The sequence below is a fragment of the Morus notabilis genome, unplaced genomic scaffold (genome assembly GCF_000414095.1).
Source record: "Morus notabilis unplaced genomic scaffold, ASM41409v2 Scaffold3120, whole genome shotgun sequence".
Taxonomy (NCBI): domain Eukaryota; kingdom Viridiplantae; phylum Streptophyta; class Magnoliopsida; order Rosales; family Moraceae; genus Morus; species Morus notabilis.
The window spans coordinates 18139-35468 of record NW_010367243.1 but is presented as its reverse complement, the minus strand read 5'-3'; the positions used below and the strand labels follow the sequence as shown (position 1 = coordinate 35468).

Here is a 17330-nt window from a genome sequence, read left to right as displayed (position 1 = left end):
TGGTAATGACATTAATGTGTCGTTTCAGTTTATAAATATGTTTATACGTATGTATTTATATATATTCCGACATCTAAAGCATTAGAGTTGGGTTTTTTTTTTTTTTTTGGGGGCATCGAAATCCGCGTGTCATGCCTGCTGTCCTCTAAACAATAGGAGTACATACATATATTATATGAGTAATATATTATGTCGCATTCATGTCATAAGATTTATCCGAACTGACTTTTAAATAATAATAATAATAATAATAATAATAAATAAATAAATAAATAAAAACTAGTCTGTTTTGATCCCTTTTATCGGTTGTCTGTTGGTAGAAGCATTATGTGAATCCAGTTCTTGAATTCAAGCACTGTACTGCATCGAAACGTGTTTTCAAACAAATCGTGTAAATATATACCTGCTTCTAAATCACATCCTAACCTAACCTCCCCATGACTCACCACCGCGGAAAAAAAGAGAGGGAAAATATTTAATATTAAAAAAAAAAAAAAAAAAAAAAAAAAAAACATGAGAGATAAATTCATTCCATTCCAAATTAGACGATGAGATTAAAATACTCAAACTGCTCAAAGCGCCCCTTAAGAAAGGCGGTGTAGGCTTCTATTAAATTAAAGCAGCAAGACATATATACCAAATTAAAAATTAAAAAAAAAAAAAGGCTGTTACAATATACAAATGCCAAATTGCTCAACACGTAATTGCAGTTGCTATTAAACCGCTAGCACAATGAGAGTGCTATTTCCTAAAACTAAGCATAACTTGAAAGAATACAAATCCCATACTGCTCTTTATACACAATGAGTGCAAGAAACCTAAAACACCGATGGAATTTGGTTGCACCGCCGCTCCCGTTCCAAAACCAGAAGACAAAAAGGAACTTCCCAGCTTCTACAGGGGTTCAAGAGTTCCGCTTTTTAGTCTCTCCATACGGGCTTGAAGCCCGGATAATGCCTTCTCATCCATAGGAAGGACGCCACTACGTACAGGATGTTCCAAATTTGAATGTTCCGGTGCATGATGAACCTGATCGGAAAATCCTTGGTTCACCATGTCGTTCACGTAAATATTAGGCCTACTTTCTGTATCCGGATTCCCAGCAGCCGCCGCTAATTGCATGCTCTTCATCCTCTCTCTGATCGCATCTAACGTCCCACTCGTTACTGCGGTTTCCATGGAGAGCTCCATTGTTAGTCTCTCTTCACCAATTAAAACACACATGGTATTAAACGCATTATGAAAACAGTTACCTCCACTTATATATCTTTCACTTCTTTGGTCACCCAATGAGTTATCTGTGGTAAGACCTCTAGGAATGGAATTATTTGCTCTAGCGTCTTCAGTGTATGACGGTGGTAGATTGAAGTTAGTCGGTTCAGATTTCATATTCAATGACTTTGCATCATTTAATGAATTTGCATGTACAGGGGAGAGGGGTGCAAGTTCTGGAGAAGAAAGACTCAAGGATGATGGGGGAGGCGTAGATAGCGGCAAACTCGATGGCGTCCTCCCAGCTGCTGCATTCTTCTCCATCTAAAACAGAAACCAAAAGTAATTGTTAATACGGATCACCAATAGCATGTCCACAAGTATTTAACGAAAGCAAAACAACCTGAAAAGTTTTGCTACAGTAGCAGTCATGATACAATACCTGGGCTAAACCATCTCTAATATATGTGCGAAACGCCTCACTAGCATTTTGGAGCTGAGCAAATATATCTACCTGAAATACATATAGCATACCAAATTCACACGACTAAACCATAAGAAAAGCAGTGCTAGCTTGTGTTCAATATTTAAGGTTTGTTCTTTTAGAACGAAATTCAGAAAAAGTTTGAACTCAAGTTACAACTTTATTTAAATTCATTTTTTTTGTAAAATTTGAGTTTAAATCCGAATTTGAACTCAAGTTTGGGGCTAAACTCGAGTTCAAGTTTCCCCTTCAACTTGAGTTCATAAACTCAAACTTAAGTTAATGAACAGTATTTTTTCTATTCTTAAAATGTCATAACTTTTTCGTTTTAATTTTGATTGAGATGATTTTTTTTTCTATGCATTCACAACGAAAAGACGAATAAAATTTCACCCATATACCCTATGAAAATTTTTCATCACCATTGAGTTTTTATTAAAATACTATCTAAATATAAATTTAACTTTTGACCCACCAAACACAAACTCAAAAAGATTCTCAATTCAAATCATAACTTAAATGCGTACATCCGAACACAAACTCAAGTTACAACTTCAACTCAAATTATAACTCAAACTCAACTCAAGATCATCACTCAAGTCACCATAACTCAAAAATGCAAAAGAACAACCCCTTAACTTTGAATTCCCTCCATGAAACATGAAATACAGTGGAATTGACGACTTACTTTTGGGTATAGTTGAGTTATGCGATATAGTTCATACAGACCAATGGTGCAAGTCTGTTTATCACCAATTTTCTTGAATATCGCAGCAAGCTCTTGCTACAAGTTATGTAAACCAAAAGAATCAGAGGAATTCATGAACACAAATTTTCTAGGGTAATGACAAACGGGCGTATAAATGAAGTTAATCAATGAACAACTAGGTCATTTTGAACCTTCAACTGTGCATCAGCAGAATGCGTGGCAGATGACGAATTGTTGGCCGCTGAATCACCCCAATGAGTTTGGCCCACAGGCCCAGTTGCTGTCAACATCCTTGCTGCAGCTAGAGTCTGCTACATTATAGTAGAGCAATTATACAGAAGTTGAAGCAAAGATATCTTGAATCCAGAATTATCAAAAGCCATAAAGAGAATAAGCTTCACTAATTTACCTCTAGATTAAGATCAATGTAGGCTAGAATAATTGGCTGAGGTTTCATGTCGATAGGAACCATGGAAAGGTGACCTTTAATTGCAGCTCCACGAAGCTTCACAAGTTCATGTAGAACAGTTTTAACCATTCGCAATGGCTTGTCATCGGCACCAGCACTGAATTTATGTCACACATCGACAGGAGAAATGAGACCAGTACATGTAAGTGTATAATAAGTAAAAATTATAATTAAAAGCAACACTCAGGGCGTAAATGATTGCATGTGAGCCCACATCTAAACAAAAAGAGACATACCGTCTCCTGATTTCTTCCATCCCCAAGTCTTGCAGATACAAATGGATGCTTTGCAGGATGCGGTCAAGATCAACATCATAAATAGTGCTTTGAAGAACCTATCCACAAGAAAGCCAAGTTGTAAAACGTCAAAGACTATCTTTGAACAAGAAATAACATTTTAAAAAACAAAGCTCTACGCTTAACATAATGGAGATAGATTATCGATTCCCAAATCTGGTCATGGTTTCTTTAAGATGATCAGAAAATATATTTCTAAGAACTTTGTGATCCGGTATCATCCAACTTTTTCAATTAATGGTTCTCTGAAACAAAAGACAATACAACTACTAAGAAGCTCCAATAATTGCAACATTTGCCTTATAGGCAACAGCCAGCATCCAGGGAAGGACCAAGGCTTCAACAAATAAAAAGTTTTTCCCCCTTATGCATCAACAAATTCTTTCCCACGACCATGGACTTGAGATACTTTAGAAAATAACGGAACTTGTCTGAAAGGACAAGGGGGAACAAAAGTTACCTTTGTAAGTTTAATAAGACATTTGACAACCAGATCAGAGAACTTCTGATTTCTGACAGCAAATGTCTCATTTGATGCAGGTGATGGCCACCTTGAGGGATCTAATGGACGTAAGAGATTAATGAGAACAACAAAGGACGAAGTTCGATCTGCATTATCCTGTATGTAGAATAACTAGTCAAAACTAAGGTAATGGATGACTAGAAATACTGCAGAGAGGAACAAGGGGCGAAGAAAAGAAACAAAATGAAAGTGCAAGTAAATCGTAACCAGAATTTTTAGCATCAAGACATTCAAAGCTTTTAATAGCTGGCTGCCATCATCCATATGCGGAACTCTCTCATCCAGAAGCCATAGAAGGAGCTCAGTTATTAGACTGTCAAGAGTACTCTCCTTGACAGCATAAGCAAGTCTCTTGTTCTGAAATGTCTGAAAAAGGATATCAAATTAGAAAATTAGCAGCTTAAATCAATTGCAATTCTGGTTGGAGGCTTCAGTATTGGACAGGTCAAGAAATAGAGAATGCTACTAGCGTTATAGGTTTAGATAAAATGAGGTTATTATATAGCAAACTTAGCACAGGAACCCGGCAGGGAATTTTTACCTGCATGAGGGTGTTCAGAACATATTTACAGGATCTAGATGATGCTCCTGTCAAACTGAAGTCAAAAGTCTTGGCTACCTGTTGAAGGGGGAAAAAACTCGTAAATCTCCAACGAGGCTGATTTCTAAACCAACGTAATTATTATCTTATTCTACGGAAATCAAATGGAGGGTGGCAGTTGCCTTATTTGCCAAGCATGAAACGAGCCTATCTGCATCCTTAACAAGTTCATCCATTGCACTGCCTTCTGGATCACTAGTGGCTTGTGCCAGCTCATGGCACACAACTTTCATTCCTTCAACAGACTGCAAAACAGGCTAATGTGTAAGCACAACTATTACTCGACATTAAACTTGTTCAAAGAGAACCAAAATAGAAAGGAAACCACACATCTTTTACGACAACAAATGATGGCACTTCATTTTTTTTTTTTTTAATCAAACCAATTACATCTATCATTTGTTGACCAAAAAAGGTGCTAAGAAGGGGCAAAAAATCTAGCACTAGTCAAACTACCTCAGAATTAAAAGCCATATATAAAGCTAATTTACCCAGCAGCCACTGTTGTAATAAAACTAAAAGGTTCAGGCATGAACTACCTAAATATTCTGAGCTTTATCCTAAATAATATTCACGTAGGATGGAAAATTCAAAGAATGGAAAAACCATAAGACTTTTACGACATAAGTTCCCAAATAAAAATCAAAAGCTTTTAAGTTTCATGCAAGACATGCCACTGTCCCCTGGATAGTAAAAATAAGGGGGGGGGACGGGGAAGGAAAAACAAAATAAAGAAAAAAGAACACAAACAGAATAAGACAACACCTGCTCAGGAGAACCAAAAGAAATAATGTCCAACGCTTCATTCCAGTCAGTGGGACCATTAGCACCAGGAAGGGCACGGGGCATAAGTTGTCTCTCCACAGGTAGCTCAACATTGCCATAATTTTTCCTGGAAGTTTAGTCACACACTCATCACGTGATAGAAATACTAGGAGTAATAGTAATTACACTGACAACTTTTCCTTTTCTGCTTTGCTAAGGGGATGGGATCTGATGTTGTAAGGCTACTTAATTTTTGAAACTGAGAATGTTTTGTAGTCTTATGTTTTTTGGATCCTGATGATAGTTTTGTTTTCTCTTTATGTGTACTTCTTTCGTTTTATATTCAAAGAAGTTCATTGTTCCTCGTAAAAAAGTAAAAGTTATTACACTAAAAGATCTAAAGACTTAGTATGCCTGTAATACCTTCCAATTACTGGACCGGAGATAGATCGTGCAACCTCCCCGCTTTGTTCTGCTACATCAGAGCTACAATAAAAAGAAAATTTTCAGGTTTATAGTTAACCAGTTTGTGCCATTGACGTTTTCAAATGATTCTTTACTTTTTGGGGAATGGTAATGGTTATTTCTGGCTGAACGAATACCAAGTTGAGAAGTAAAGTGCAGCACAAATTTTGGAATCAAAGTAGTCTTGGGGAAAAAATGGAGAAAAACCGATTTTGCTTCTGTTTATAGTTTAACAGCCATGAAAAGAACTTTAAAAAGTAAGATAGGAGCATTTTCTTTCACTTATTTGTTTTAATAAAAGAAAAAGATTTTACACGAGGACAGCAAATCAAGAACCAAAACTCCGTCATGAAGAAACAACAACCACATTGAAGAAAACACATCAGATAAGGTCTTAAACAATTTTGAACATTGTTAATCGCTAAAAGAATTATCATATTAAAAAGAAGTAATAAAGCAGCTGTAGATATGAAAGGCATGCTATGACATACCCAATTTCCCTTACAGAACGTCTCAAAGTGGCTCTAGCTTCACCAGGTTTGCCTTCCTTCCTTTTTTCCATTTCTCGAACCTGACAAAGGCAATATACAGATGGATGGAAAACCAAAACAGATTGCAAGATCAAGAAAAAGAAAATTTTAACTTAACTTAAACCTCTGAGCACTGGTTATATACTAACCTTCCATTTAAACCTATCATCTAACATACTCTTCTGAGCATCTGTTAGCTTGCCAACATATCTCCATATATCCTCGCCTAACAAAAAATATAACCATTGACGTCATAAGACAGTGATGAAAGATATCCAGAAATAAAATCCAGCTGCATCAATTGCAAAAAGAATACAGCTAAAAGGAGAACATGTAGAAGAAGTTCAAAACATTGACTAATTAACTAATCAAATGATTGACACCAAAAGGTAAGGACAAAGAATATATTCAACATCCTAAACGAAGACTTTATTGTGCTTAAATGTAAGCATGACATACCAAGAATTTTATAGCCAGTAGCTAAAGTATTTAAAGCAGCTTTCCTTAGCTCTCCATCTCTTTCTGCCGTCAAGCTTGCAACAATTTGCAATGATTTTAATTGTCCACTAATCTGCCAGGTGAGTATATGTAAGTATCCTATTGTATTCCCAATCCCGCATCCTATATAACACCTAATAGCATAAGCAACATAAAGGTCTCCACATTTACCTCAGCACCATGATGTTCCATTAAGTATCCAACAAGATCTACGTTTTCTATCCGTGTACGGTTGTTTTTAGAACGCAAACCCTCCAAAATATAAGGAAAGCTTTTGGAAGCAGAATATGCCTGAACAATTTGCTTGGTCAGCTCCCGCATTTTTTCTCGAACTTTCTCAATGTTATGCCCCAGCTGCGGAAAAAAAAAATCAACACTTCCTTTCACAGATAAAAACTACTCCACTGTCACATACCAAAGTGCAAAGTGCACACACAAAGGAAAGAACAAATTATTTAATTTTTATATAAAAATGTAGAATACTAAAATCTGCTCATGTTCATGTTAAAATAATAAAAATAACCTTCTCTATCAAGCATGGAAAAAATATGGCTGCTTCTGACTCGGTCAAAGAGTGCCCCTCATCCTTTAAGGTGTCTAAAAGTTCAGGAAGAAAATCCAGAACCTATGGTTCATGCCAATAATGCATTTATCAGTTAAAGGATTAAACCCTGAGGGGGACAACTGTTCAAAGAAGCAATTAAAACTTACCTTCAGCAAGCATGTTGTGTTTGATTTACAGAATTGTAAGACAAACCATCTCAGCAGTATATCCAGAACTTCAATGATTTCCTTGCCAATGGATGGGAGCGCCTACAATATAATTCCACATCTCAATTGTGCACTCAGATAATAAAAATAAAATATTTTATAAAAAAATGCAGCAAATTACCTTTTGCAGCATCTCAAGCCCATCAACTTGCTTCTTAAAATCTGTGCTTAAAAGGCGTCTATGCAAATCCTCCCTGAAGTACTTCATCATATCATTCTGCATAGCATGCATGTCAAATAGATTTCGCATAAGATTGCATCAATGGAAATATGGAATACAAACGGCCATTAGATACTATTCAGACAAACCTCAAGATCTTGAATCTGTTCTATTCGTGGCTCTTCAAACTTAAACCGCCTGACCACCATTCTTTCCCTATCCTCCTGCAGATGAGTTCAAATGACAGCTTATCAAAATGTTCAAGCTAACACAAAGTTTGAGAGTTGCCTGCTTAAGTGAACCATACCTTATTCGAGTCTTTAACATTTAACAAAGCCTGTGTTTGGACGGCTATATCTTGAAGAGATGTCACTGATTCTGGCCTTGACGCCTTTGTACCAGCAATTCTCTTTGCAAATATAGAGCCCCAAAAAAGAAAAAAGGTAATGACAATCCATATCCTTGTTAATTAACGAATACAGCGTAAAGTAGGCCAAAAACATACCGAAGGTATGGCTTTATTTCCAGGCTTCAAAACACCGTTGGATGAAGATTTTCCCGCCTTTGTGAGGCCTCTGGATATGGGTCCTGTTGAACTTGCTTTGGCAGGTTCAAAAGATTCTAGACATAAACAATTCAAATTAGTATAATTAAGAAGAAAAGAAACCAAAGAGGAAAATACCCAACAAGCTTACCCTGAAAAACAACATTAGGCCTAAATCGTTCAAGAACAAGAGCTAAAGCTGGCCCATGAATATCTTTTACAATCTTCTCGACCTGAACAACACATTTGACAACGTGTTCACACACTAATTAAGCCAAAGGATCAGCAGGAGTACCACAATTTGCTAGCGCACTTACATTTTCCTGCCCACTAACTCTCAAGATTTCATTAATGCATGTCTCTGCAGCTTTACGAACATCTGAGGATTTATCCTGAAGGAGATTCCATATATTAAAGTAAAATAAAATAATAAATAAATAAACATGGTGTACTGCTTTTGTGTACCATAATTTATGCATTCGTCTATGATTATTGGTATTCGTGCAGAATTTCTGTACTTAGAAAATGATCTCAAAAGTATGTACTGAGAATATATCACTCTTTTGACTTTTTTCAAGTGAAAATTACCGTCATAGCAGAGGAAGTTGGTTTCAGGAGTTGTGCAGCATCAGAAAAATCATTCAACCCAGAGAGTTGCTTTGACAACCAGTCAAAAAGATCCTTACGCCCTTCTGCACCAAGCTTGATGTCCGTCAAAGCTGCCGCAATGTAGGGGACCTACAAAAAGAATACTGTCATGGCAACCGACACCAGACCGTAACATTACCAAACACAAAGTATTGAAGTTACCATTTTGTCCAGATGAACAGCAGAGAGCCAAGAATCTAAAGTAGTCAACGTGCATTCTCTCATATGCTTCTTATTGTCACCAAGACATTTCAAAACATCCGAAAAAATGCCCTGAAAGAAATTAATTCGAACTAACAATCAACTCTAATGGAAAATACAATTTTTAAGTTCAGTTGTTTTAAATAGGAATGAATCAACAACCTTGCTTGACTTCTCAACAGCTGGACCCATTGCAGAAGCAACGTTACCAAGACATGTCAGGGTTGCCATGACTAAGTTCTTGTTGCTGTCAGAAAGACGCCCCCTCAAGGCACCAAATAATTCAGCTAAAACAAACACAACATTAATCAACGAATTGGGGATACAAAAACCGAGGAATTTAAATTACAAAAACAATTATAAAATTGAAATTATATCCCATTCCACCCGATAAAAAGATACGAAAAGGAGGAACAACAGCCTCAACTCATTTGAAAACACAAAACCACAACATAGAATGACATGTACCAGTTCCATTTGGTTGGATGCGCTTGTTAGCCTCCTCCAAAATCTTATTCACAGCTTCAATTGACTCTAAACGAACCTAGGATGAGTGAAACTAATGTTAAAAGGCTCGTAACGGCTGATAATTTCTAGGATAAATTATCAAATTTCGCAGCAGAGAACAACATGAAGAAGCAGACAATCATGCGTTTTGAACATTACCTTCCAATCTGTACTTTCCAGAACTTTCAGCAAAGTAGGTGTGATCTTCCCACTTATATCTTCCCGCGGCAGGCCATCTAGCCCACCTGAAGAAACAGATGTAGGTTCTGATGATTTAACTGTTCTCTTAGGAGCTGCTGCAGCACCCTGAACGGGAAAATAGGAGCATAGGTAACTTGTAAACAAGAAGAATGATATATCATATATGCATCTTACATCATTGACTTGGCATACCTCAAATGGATTTTTCTCATACTCCGTGTCCAGGGTACTAAGCAGTGCAGGTTTAACATCAGAAAGAAATCCTTTGATATCTGCAAAAAGGGAGAATTTTAAAAGCTTCTAACAAGAAATTAAGGTTTATGGACAATTAATAGTTCATACTAAAATGACCATCACCTGGACCAACAAATCTGTGTAAGACACCCAAAAGCTTGACAGTAGCATTCCTAGTAGCAGCTGCACTAGACTGCAGTCCAGTTTCTTTTGAAAAATCAATTAGATCCTGTAAAATAACAAAATGCATTTCTTTAGATAACCAATTATAGCAACTGATAATAAAAAGAGTAAGCAAGAAAAAAAGAATGAATCCGCCAGAGTAGAACTCTAATCACCTTAAGTTTTACATGTGAGATGCCAAAATCTTCAACTGCTGAAACCATCCACAGAATTCCCTCGCTAAGAACCTTAGGATTCTTATGCTCTTTCATGATTTTGTAAAGCTAGAAAAGAAACAGAATACCATGTTGCCATTTGAAACAAAAATAAATCAGAGGTAAAAAGCAGAAAAGTTCTAACTAAATTAGAAGGTGAAATTTTTTATCCCTGCTTCAGGGGACACTAAAAGACAAGTGGAATTATTGAAGAACTTACTCTCTCAAAAATAAATCCAGGACCTACGGCTTCACAAAAAGTAGTGAGGCACTTCATGGCATGAGCACGAGTCTTGATGTCTGCAACCCGCTCACTTATACCTGTAAATTCAGGCATAATAAGAGCAAGACAAAATAGTGAACCATATAATCAGCTACCAAGGAAAACAGCTAAACAAGCATGCATGATCAGACAGCTAAGAAAAGAAGGGGGGGTGTTTGAAAGAAAGAAAAAAAAAAAGCCCTCTAAATGCCTGCTGTCAATTTTACTCACCACTGAGGCAAAGCACTACACACTTCTTAGGAAATTTTGTGGAGGTAGACGCTGTGAAAGTAATAACTTCAATAACCTGTTGCTGAACCTGCACTATTTGAACTTAATGCTTAACATTAACAATTCCTTTTTCAACAAAAACATTCATCAAAGAAAGACATACAGAATTGCTACAAAAACATTCATCAAAGAAAGACATACAGAATTGTCTAGCAAAGAAACCTTAAATACCTGAACGTTTTTCTCACTCCAGCCAGGGACAGCACATAGTAAACGAATCAATAACTCAACCCACTGGTGAAGGTCCGATAAGGCTTCCACTTTTTGTTTAAACAAAGATATTGCTGCAACAAAAGTCAAATTTTAGAAGTGACAATTCAATAAAAATATCCAGTTGACAATAAAGATAACACAATGCATAGGTAACAATTCACGACCTACCAAAATGTAATATCAATTTATTTGCAGATGTGTTCTAATTAATATTATCTGCAGATGTATTTCGCTAAGCGGCAAAAAGTGCAGAAATTATAAAATTCAAAGCAGAATAATGACCACTTTTCTAGGTTTCTGTTTCAATCGATATCAAATTTCTCATGCCTAAAATAACCATATCACATACAGTTACACATAATATACAGAGGGAAAATCTCCAGTCACAAACATATGAATAGACAAGTATAATTATCACAAACCTTCAAGCCGTTCCTTCCACGCAGCACTCTTCAATTGAGAGATGGTATCTGATTGTATAAGAGAACCTAATCGACTTTCAATCTCTTCAAGACTCATCTCTGCGGGCTGCAAATACTCAAAACAGTATAAGTCAACAGATCTAGAGCTTTGAGAATGACAAGCAAAAGGCAATTCTGCAGATAAAGTATGGTCTACCTCAACATCTTCAGGTGGTTCAACAGCTTTAAAGGTCTTTTGCTGCGCAAGTGCATCACTCTTTTTGTTCACACCCGGTTTAGCAGAAGCCCCTTTTTTGGTGGCAGCCTGATAAAAAAAATAATTTCGTCAATCAGAAGCCACACCACAATAAAAAAACTCAGCTGCCTAAGCAGGTAAAGAAATAAGAGTATGAAGAACTTACAGCTGCCTGAACAGGCCTCTTCCCACTCAGCATGCTCGCTGCTGATTTTCTCACAAATGAAGCTTCTGATGTCTGCAAATGGCCAATTAATTTGGCACCAAATGACATAATATCAAAAAAGGAAAACGTTATTAAACTTAAAACATTCTTTTTCCTCCTCTCACAATCTAACGTGCCAAGGATCAATCTAATACATTTTGTCCACACTGGCAGTCACACTCCATTCCATGTTTATTGACTTTGTTTCTTTATTTCCCCCTTCCCTCCTAGAAGAACCTTCTTTCTATTTGACCCATGGGGGAAAAACCAGTTAAAATGATGATAGAGACATGATTTTCTATGTGCATAATCCCCAAGAAAAAAATGTTTCATATAACATAAAGTGAACAACTCCAGTAGGGAAGTAACAAATACATTTTAACTTTAACAGAATTCTTCACACAACACTATAAACTCACCTCATGAGAGGGGACAGTCGCACCAGAAGTTTGTACTGTACCTGGGACAACAATAAGTGTAGATACGGGGTTGTGAATGCTCCTGTGAATTGAGCAAGTCCTTTTTTTTCTTAATGAGAGAATTTAGCAACAACTAGACCTAAAAAACAACTTTACAAACCTGAGCTTGCACTGGTGGATGTACCTCCTTCAGAACCAGAAATCATTTCAGAAAGCTTTTTTCTTCTCACATCATCAAGTTTCTCAAGTGACCTCTCCAAAGGTCTCATACCAACCAACTAAATGAAGTGGATAAAGTAGTGATCAACAATTAATGTCAGTACCAAAATTTGCAACTTTCAGCATTTGCTACAATAAAGTAAATTGAAAATACCACCTTAGCTATTCCTGCCAAAGCTGAAAAGGCTGCATCCCTCACGTCTGGGGTCCCATCATTTAGACACTAGAGGTCCGAATTTGGAAATATTAGAAACTCCATGAGAAAGTATACATATTTAGAAAAGAGATCTCAAAGTTGTCAATGCATGTAACTAGAGATTTGATTCTGAATCAGTCATAAGCTGGAGATAAAATAAAAGAATAAACAAGATAATCCATAAGCCGAAGTAGTCCTTTTTATCCTTTCTTCTGTATTGAACATTAAAAAGTTAGAGCACCATGAAACATAACTAAACACTGCTCCCAATTTGACCCAAAAAAAATTTAAAAAAAAAAAAGTAGTGCTCCCAAACTAATTGAAACCAAACAAAAGTTTCCATTTCAAACTTTAAGGACGCAAGCAATATCGATTTGACTAACTGAATGTTCAAACTACCTTAACATTATAACAAAAGAAGTTACAACTTCACATATGGATGCACTGACCTCCATACAGATGGGGACATAATCCTTGTGCACCTTTAGAATAACAGCCTTGCTACTTGTTTCAATACAAAATGTTACCCAGTTCAGTGTTAATGACCGAACAAGTGGAACTTTATTTTTCATAGCCGTCTTAACATCTGCAGTGAACAGCATCCATTACAGTTTGAATAAAATCAAAACAATCAGTTATCAACAGTCGGGTACAAATCTTAAAGAAAAATAACTTGATGCCTTACGACTTAATAACTTATAACAGGAGATTTGTACAACAAACAATAATGACCCTATGAGGAGAAGGCAAGAAATAAAGCTCAATAAACCTGAGGTTAACATGGTAGAACAGAAAATATACTTGCCTTCTACAATGTCCGCCAGATTTAAGCACCCGGCTTTATGCATTGCTTGAAGAGTTTGACTTAATGCCTCAATCATGGTAGGTTTTTTCTCTTTCAATTTTTCCTTCATAGTAAAAGAGGAAGAAGAAAATTTTAAGATAAGAAATAAACTCCAACATCCCTTCTTAAAGCTAAAGAAAAGCTACCACTTTAAAGCAAAAATTATGGCTACAACCAGCGTCAATTTAACTTCTAAAGGGAGATATACTTGAATGACCATGAAAAGAATTACAAACACATTTACAAGTCGCGAGTCCAAGCAAAATATTATCATGCTTAATACCTCAGGCTAAGCACTTTCAACACACATGTTCGCCTTTTAATTCCAAATTGCTTTTCCAACACAAATTATAAAGTTTTTTTCTTTATTTATTTGGTAACAACAGAAAATCAACTCACAAGCAAAACTGGCAATAAGAAACGTGAACTCCCGGAAAAATGAGTTCTTAAACCCCGAGCCAGATTGCCAATAGCTTGGACAGCCTCAACTGCTACAGCAATGTTGACATCCGTTATAAGCTGTAGAGACAAACAGTTGGAGAAATATTCATTAATCCACCCGGCAAACAGACATAAAAGTTAATCAATACAATTAAGTGCCATCCTTACTAAACATTGCAATACAATGAGCTATGTAAAACTAAATACTAAAATATACAAAAGAACACTTACTTTTTTTAGTGTTCGGCATATTTCTGTGAAATCACCGGGAGCAATTTTTTTTGTTGAAGCAAGCTTGGTTAGCTCCGCAACAGCCTCTTTTCTTTCTGACCACTTTGTCGCTTTCTAAAACAAAGACAAAGCGCCACTAAAACAAATCTTGCTAACATAAAGCACTAGAAACTCTTCTTTCCTTTGATGCTATGAAAGGCAAGTCACTCCCACAACCAAAAGAACAAAAGATTAAAGGATTTCCTTGAACTAGACAGGGAGAGAACGCTAACCACTCCATCCCAGAATCCAGTCTTCTCCAAAGGAGCCAATATATCAACAGGATCAACGAGCTCATACTCATCTATTTCTTGAGGAGCTGATCATCAAAGGATAAATTAAAATGAGTATTCACTGGAGCAGCAAAAAAGTTACAGCACCGGCATGTCCAGTTAAAAAGCTAAAGAACTAAACCACAAACATGCCTAAATTCCTATAACAAGAACTACCTCTTAGAACACCTACTCGATCTCTTATTCAAAAAAAACATTCAGAAAAAAAAAATCAAGATTACAATGGTGAATCGCGTACCCTCAGATGTAGACTCTTCAGATGGACCAGGACCTGCAGCTTCAGACACGGCTTCCCTTTCTGGCTCCTTGTCTTGCTCAGACCTAGATCATGCATAGAAATCAAGCCCTTCTTAGAGATGAAAAATAGAACCAGCAAGACTTGTGCTCCCACAATTAAGCTAATCAAGAACTAAATTTGCACCTTATTTTGCGAGATGGCCTAGCTGTCCCTGTTACATTAACCAGCTCGGCCTCCAACTCTTTTTTCTACAAAATTAAATAAATGGAGGAAATTAAGTTTCTGTTTTCCATAATTAAAAAAAAAGCCTCACCATGGTTACTCGTTAAGCATTATGTTATTATACCATTGTATCTCGCATCTTCTCAAACAATATTGATTTTACGGGGTCTTTTCCAATCCAACGACAAAGCTCAAGCGTAAGTCCTTTAGAAGACGCACGCACATGTTGATCTTGATGGTCAAATAGTTCAGGCAACATCTTCAAAATCCTCTTTGGAGGTACAATTTTTGCTCCAAATTCACTATCAAAACAGAACAGCACACACGGATAATATCATAAACCAATCTTAATTACACGTGTGTATACCGTCAAGAAAACTCAAATGCAAACCTTAAGGCTTGAAACATGACATCAATTGCAGGTACAACAGCTTTGGCAACTTTGTTCTTAATTGCTTTCTCCATTGCGTCCTACAACAAACACAACCACAAGCCAGAAATGATCACACTACTAACTCACTAACAAATGCAAGAAAAAAATTTGAGAAAGCGAAAGAGAAACATGTACTTCCGTTACAATTTCAAGGTAAAAACAAACACCAGAATAGAAGAAATGGCGTACCAAGAAAGCCTCCACTGCCTCCAATTCAACCCAAAGCATGAAGATAGCTTGAGCCTTCTCCACTGTCTTGGGCCGACCGGTGAGGCATTTCGCCACAACAGCATCGCATACTTCCTTCGCATATCTACACAATGCAACACTCCACAATCACATATCCAAACCAAAAAAAAAAAAAAAACCAAAAAAAAAAAAAGAGAATAATTCACCTTCCGGCATCAGCATCAGCGGCTCGCAAGAAGGCAATCAAGGCATCGAGCGCCTTCTCTTGCACGGGCGCATTGGAATCGACCACCGTCTTCCTGAAAAACGGACCTGCGACGACACGAAGGCAGCGGAAAACGACATCAAATTAGCCCGAAACAGCAAGGGGTAGGGCATCGGCATTTCCTCCGACGCCGGAAAACGAAAGGAAAACCCTAAGTAGCAAAGCAAGAAGAAGAAGAATAACAGTTGCGGAACTCACAGAATTCGCGGAGGCGAGAGTCCTTGGGGTCAGTGATGGAGTCGCAGACGGCCGCCAAGTCGATGTTGGCCTCGTTCCGAACCTTCCAGTTCTTGTGGAAAAGACGATCCTCCCATGGCAGCTTCTTCGCCTCCCTCAACAACTTTTCTTCCTCCGACGACATTTCGCCCCTTTCGCCTCACAACCTATATCTATCTCTATCTCTCTCTCTCTATATATAAGTATATATATCGATATATCTATATATTTATATGAAAAGCTTCACCTGGTCGATCAGATCTCTGCAAATGGCAATGCAGAGAGAGATTGAATTCGGCGAAAATGGAGAAGACGGATCGGATCCAGAAGCTATAGATCCACCACCACCACGACCTTCTCTTTTTGGCTGAGGAAAATGAAATGAAAATTCAAAAACAAACCTCTCTAAAACAAAAAGAGGGTTTTTTTTTTCCCTTTCTTGTGCTCCTTTTTTATATTTATTTTTTATTTTTTAAAATTAAACAAAAAAGAAAGTGTCTCTGGAGATGGGCAAAGAGCGAGGGAGAAAGAGAAAGAGAGAGAAAAGGACGCACTGTTGTTGTTGGCGTTAAACTTTATTTAGACGGCAGATATTTGAGATTGGGGATTAAAACGACAGCGTTTGGTTGCGCTCCCAGTTTCATTTTTTATTGCTTTTGAAAATTTTGGTGATTAATTAACAAAACGACGGCGTTTATGTTGCTGGCGGTTTTATGTTTGCTTTGTTGAGGTGTCATGATCTGAGCCATTAATTTCAAATTAAAGGACGGCGTTGCGGAGATTTCACGTCATGGTGGGGTCCACGTGAAATCCACTGGATACCGATCCTGCACGGCGCGTATCATGTCCTTGTCTCGCCACTACGACCTAATTTTAGTAGCAGTTTCTGTATTTTTTTTAATTACTTAAAAATTAAACAATTAAGTTTTACTAATTAATTAAATTAATTGTTCACTTTATTTTTCTTGGGATGATTTATATCGGAAAGGATTGGAGTTGTAGGGACCATTATTTGAATGTATATTTGTTTTATTCAACGAATTGAAGTTTTCCGTCAATGCCCAATAATTCTGTTTTTTAAAGGTACTTTTTTCATATAACTTTTGGGAAATTATTAATGATAATTCCAAATTTTCAATTTAAAATTAATTGGCTTCACTAGTTTGAGTTGAGAATTTAAATGTATATTTATTTTATTCAACGAAGAGAAGTTTTCGTCAATGCCCAATAATTTTGTAATTTAAAGGTACTTTTTTCATATA

The 17330-nt window shown here is 36.8% G+C and overlaps 1 protein-coding gene across 1 annotated transcript; it reads right to left on the bottom strand.

Annotated features, from left to right (window-relative positions):
• Window positions 1–569: 569 nt before the first annotated feature.
• LOC21385445 (protein MOR1) lies at window positions 570–16447 on the bottom strand. Its single transcript, XM_024174840.1, has 54 exons — window positions 16051–16447; window positions 15794–15899; window positions 15588–15711; window positions 15357–15436; window positions 15090–15267; window positions 14927–14991; window positions 14744–14826; window positions 14446–14531; window positions 14174–14287; window positions 13901–14020; window positions 13448–13565; window positions 13107–13243; window positions 12619–12684; window positions 12403–12520; window positions 12243–12283; window positions 11785–11856; window positions 11580–11687; window positions 11384–11489; window positions 10920–11032; window positions 10689–10776; window positions 10416–10516; window positions 10157–10264; window positions 9942–10047; window positions 9777–9856; window positions 9543–9689; window positions 9345–9420; window positions 9039–9163; window positions 8838–8948; window positions 8616–8765; window positions 8345–8419; window positions 8179–8260; window positions 7989–8104; window positions 7791–7892; window positions 7633–7707; window positions 7445–7540; window positions 7264–7365; window positions 7076–7177; window positions 6724–6906; window positions 6514–6625; window positions 6204–6280; window positions 6016–6095; window positions 5483–5545; window positions 5060–5186; window positions 4417–4539; window positions 4235–4312; window positions 3901–4059; window positions 3631–3789; window positions 3111–3208; window positions 2815–2971; window positions 2597–2713; window positions 2385–2480; window positions 1655–1726; window positions 1254–1536; window positions 570–1166 (listed from the first exon to the last, which is right to left on the bottom strand). Exons 1-54 carry the CDS (start codon window positions 16211–16213, stop codon window positions 895–897), a joined length of 6096 nt encoding a protein of 2031 aa, XP_024030608.1. The 5' UTR covers window positions 16214–16447; the 3' UTR covers window positions 570–894.
• Window positions 16448–17330: the final 883 nt, after the last annotated feature.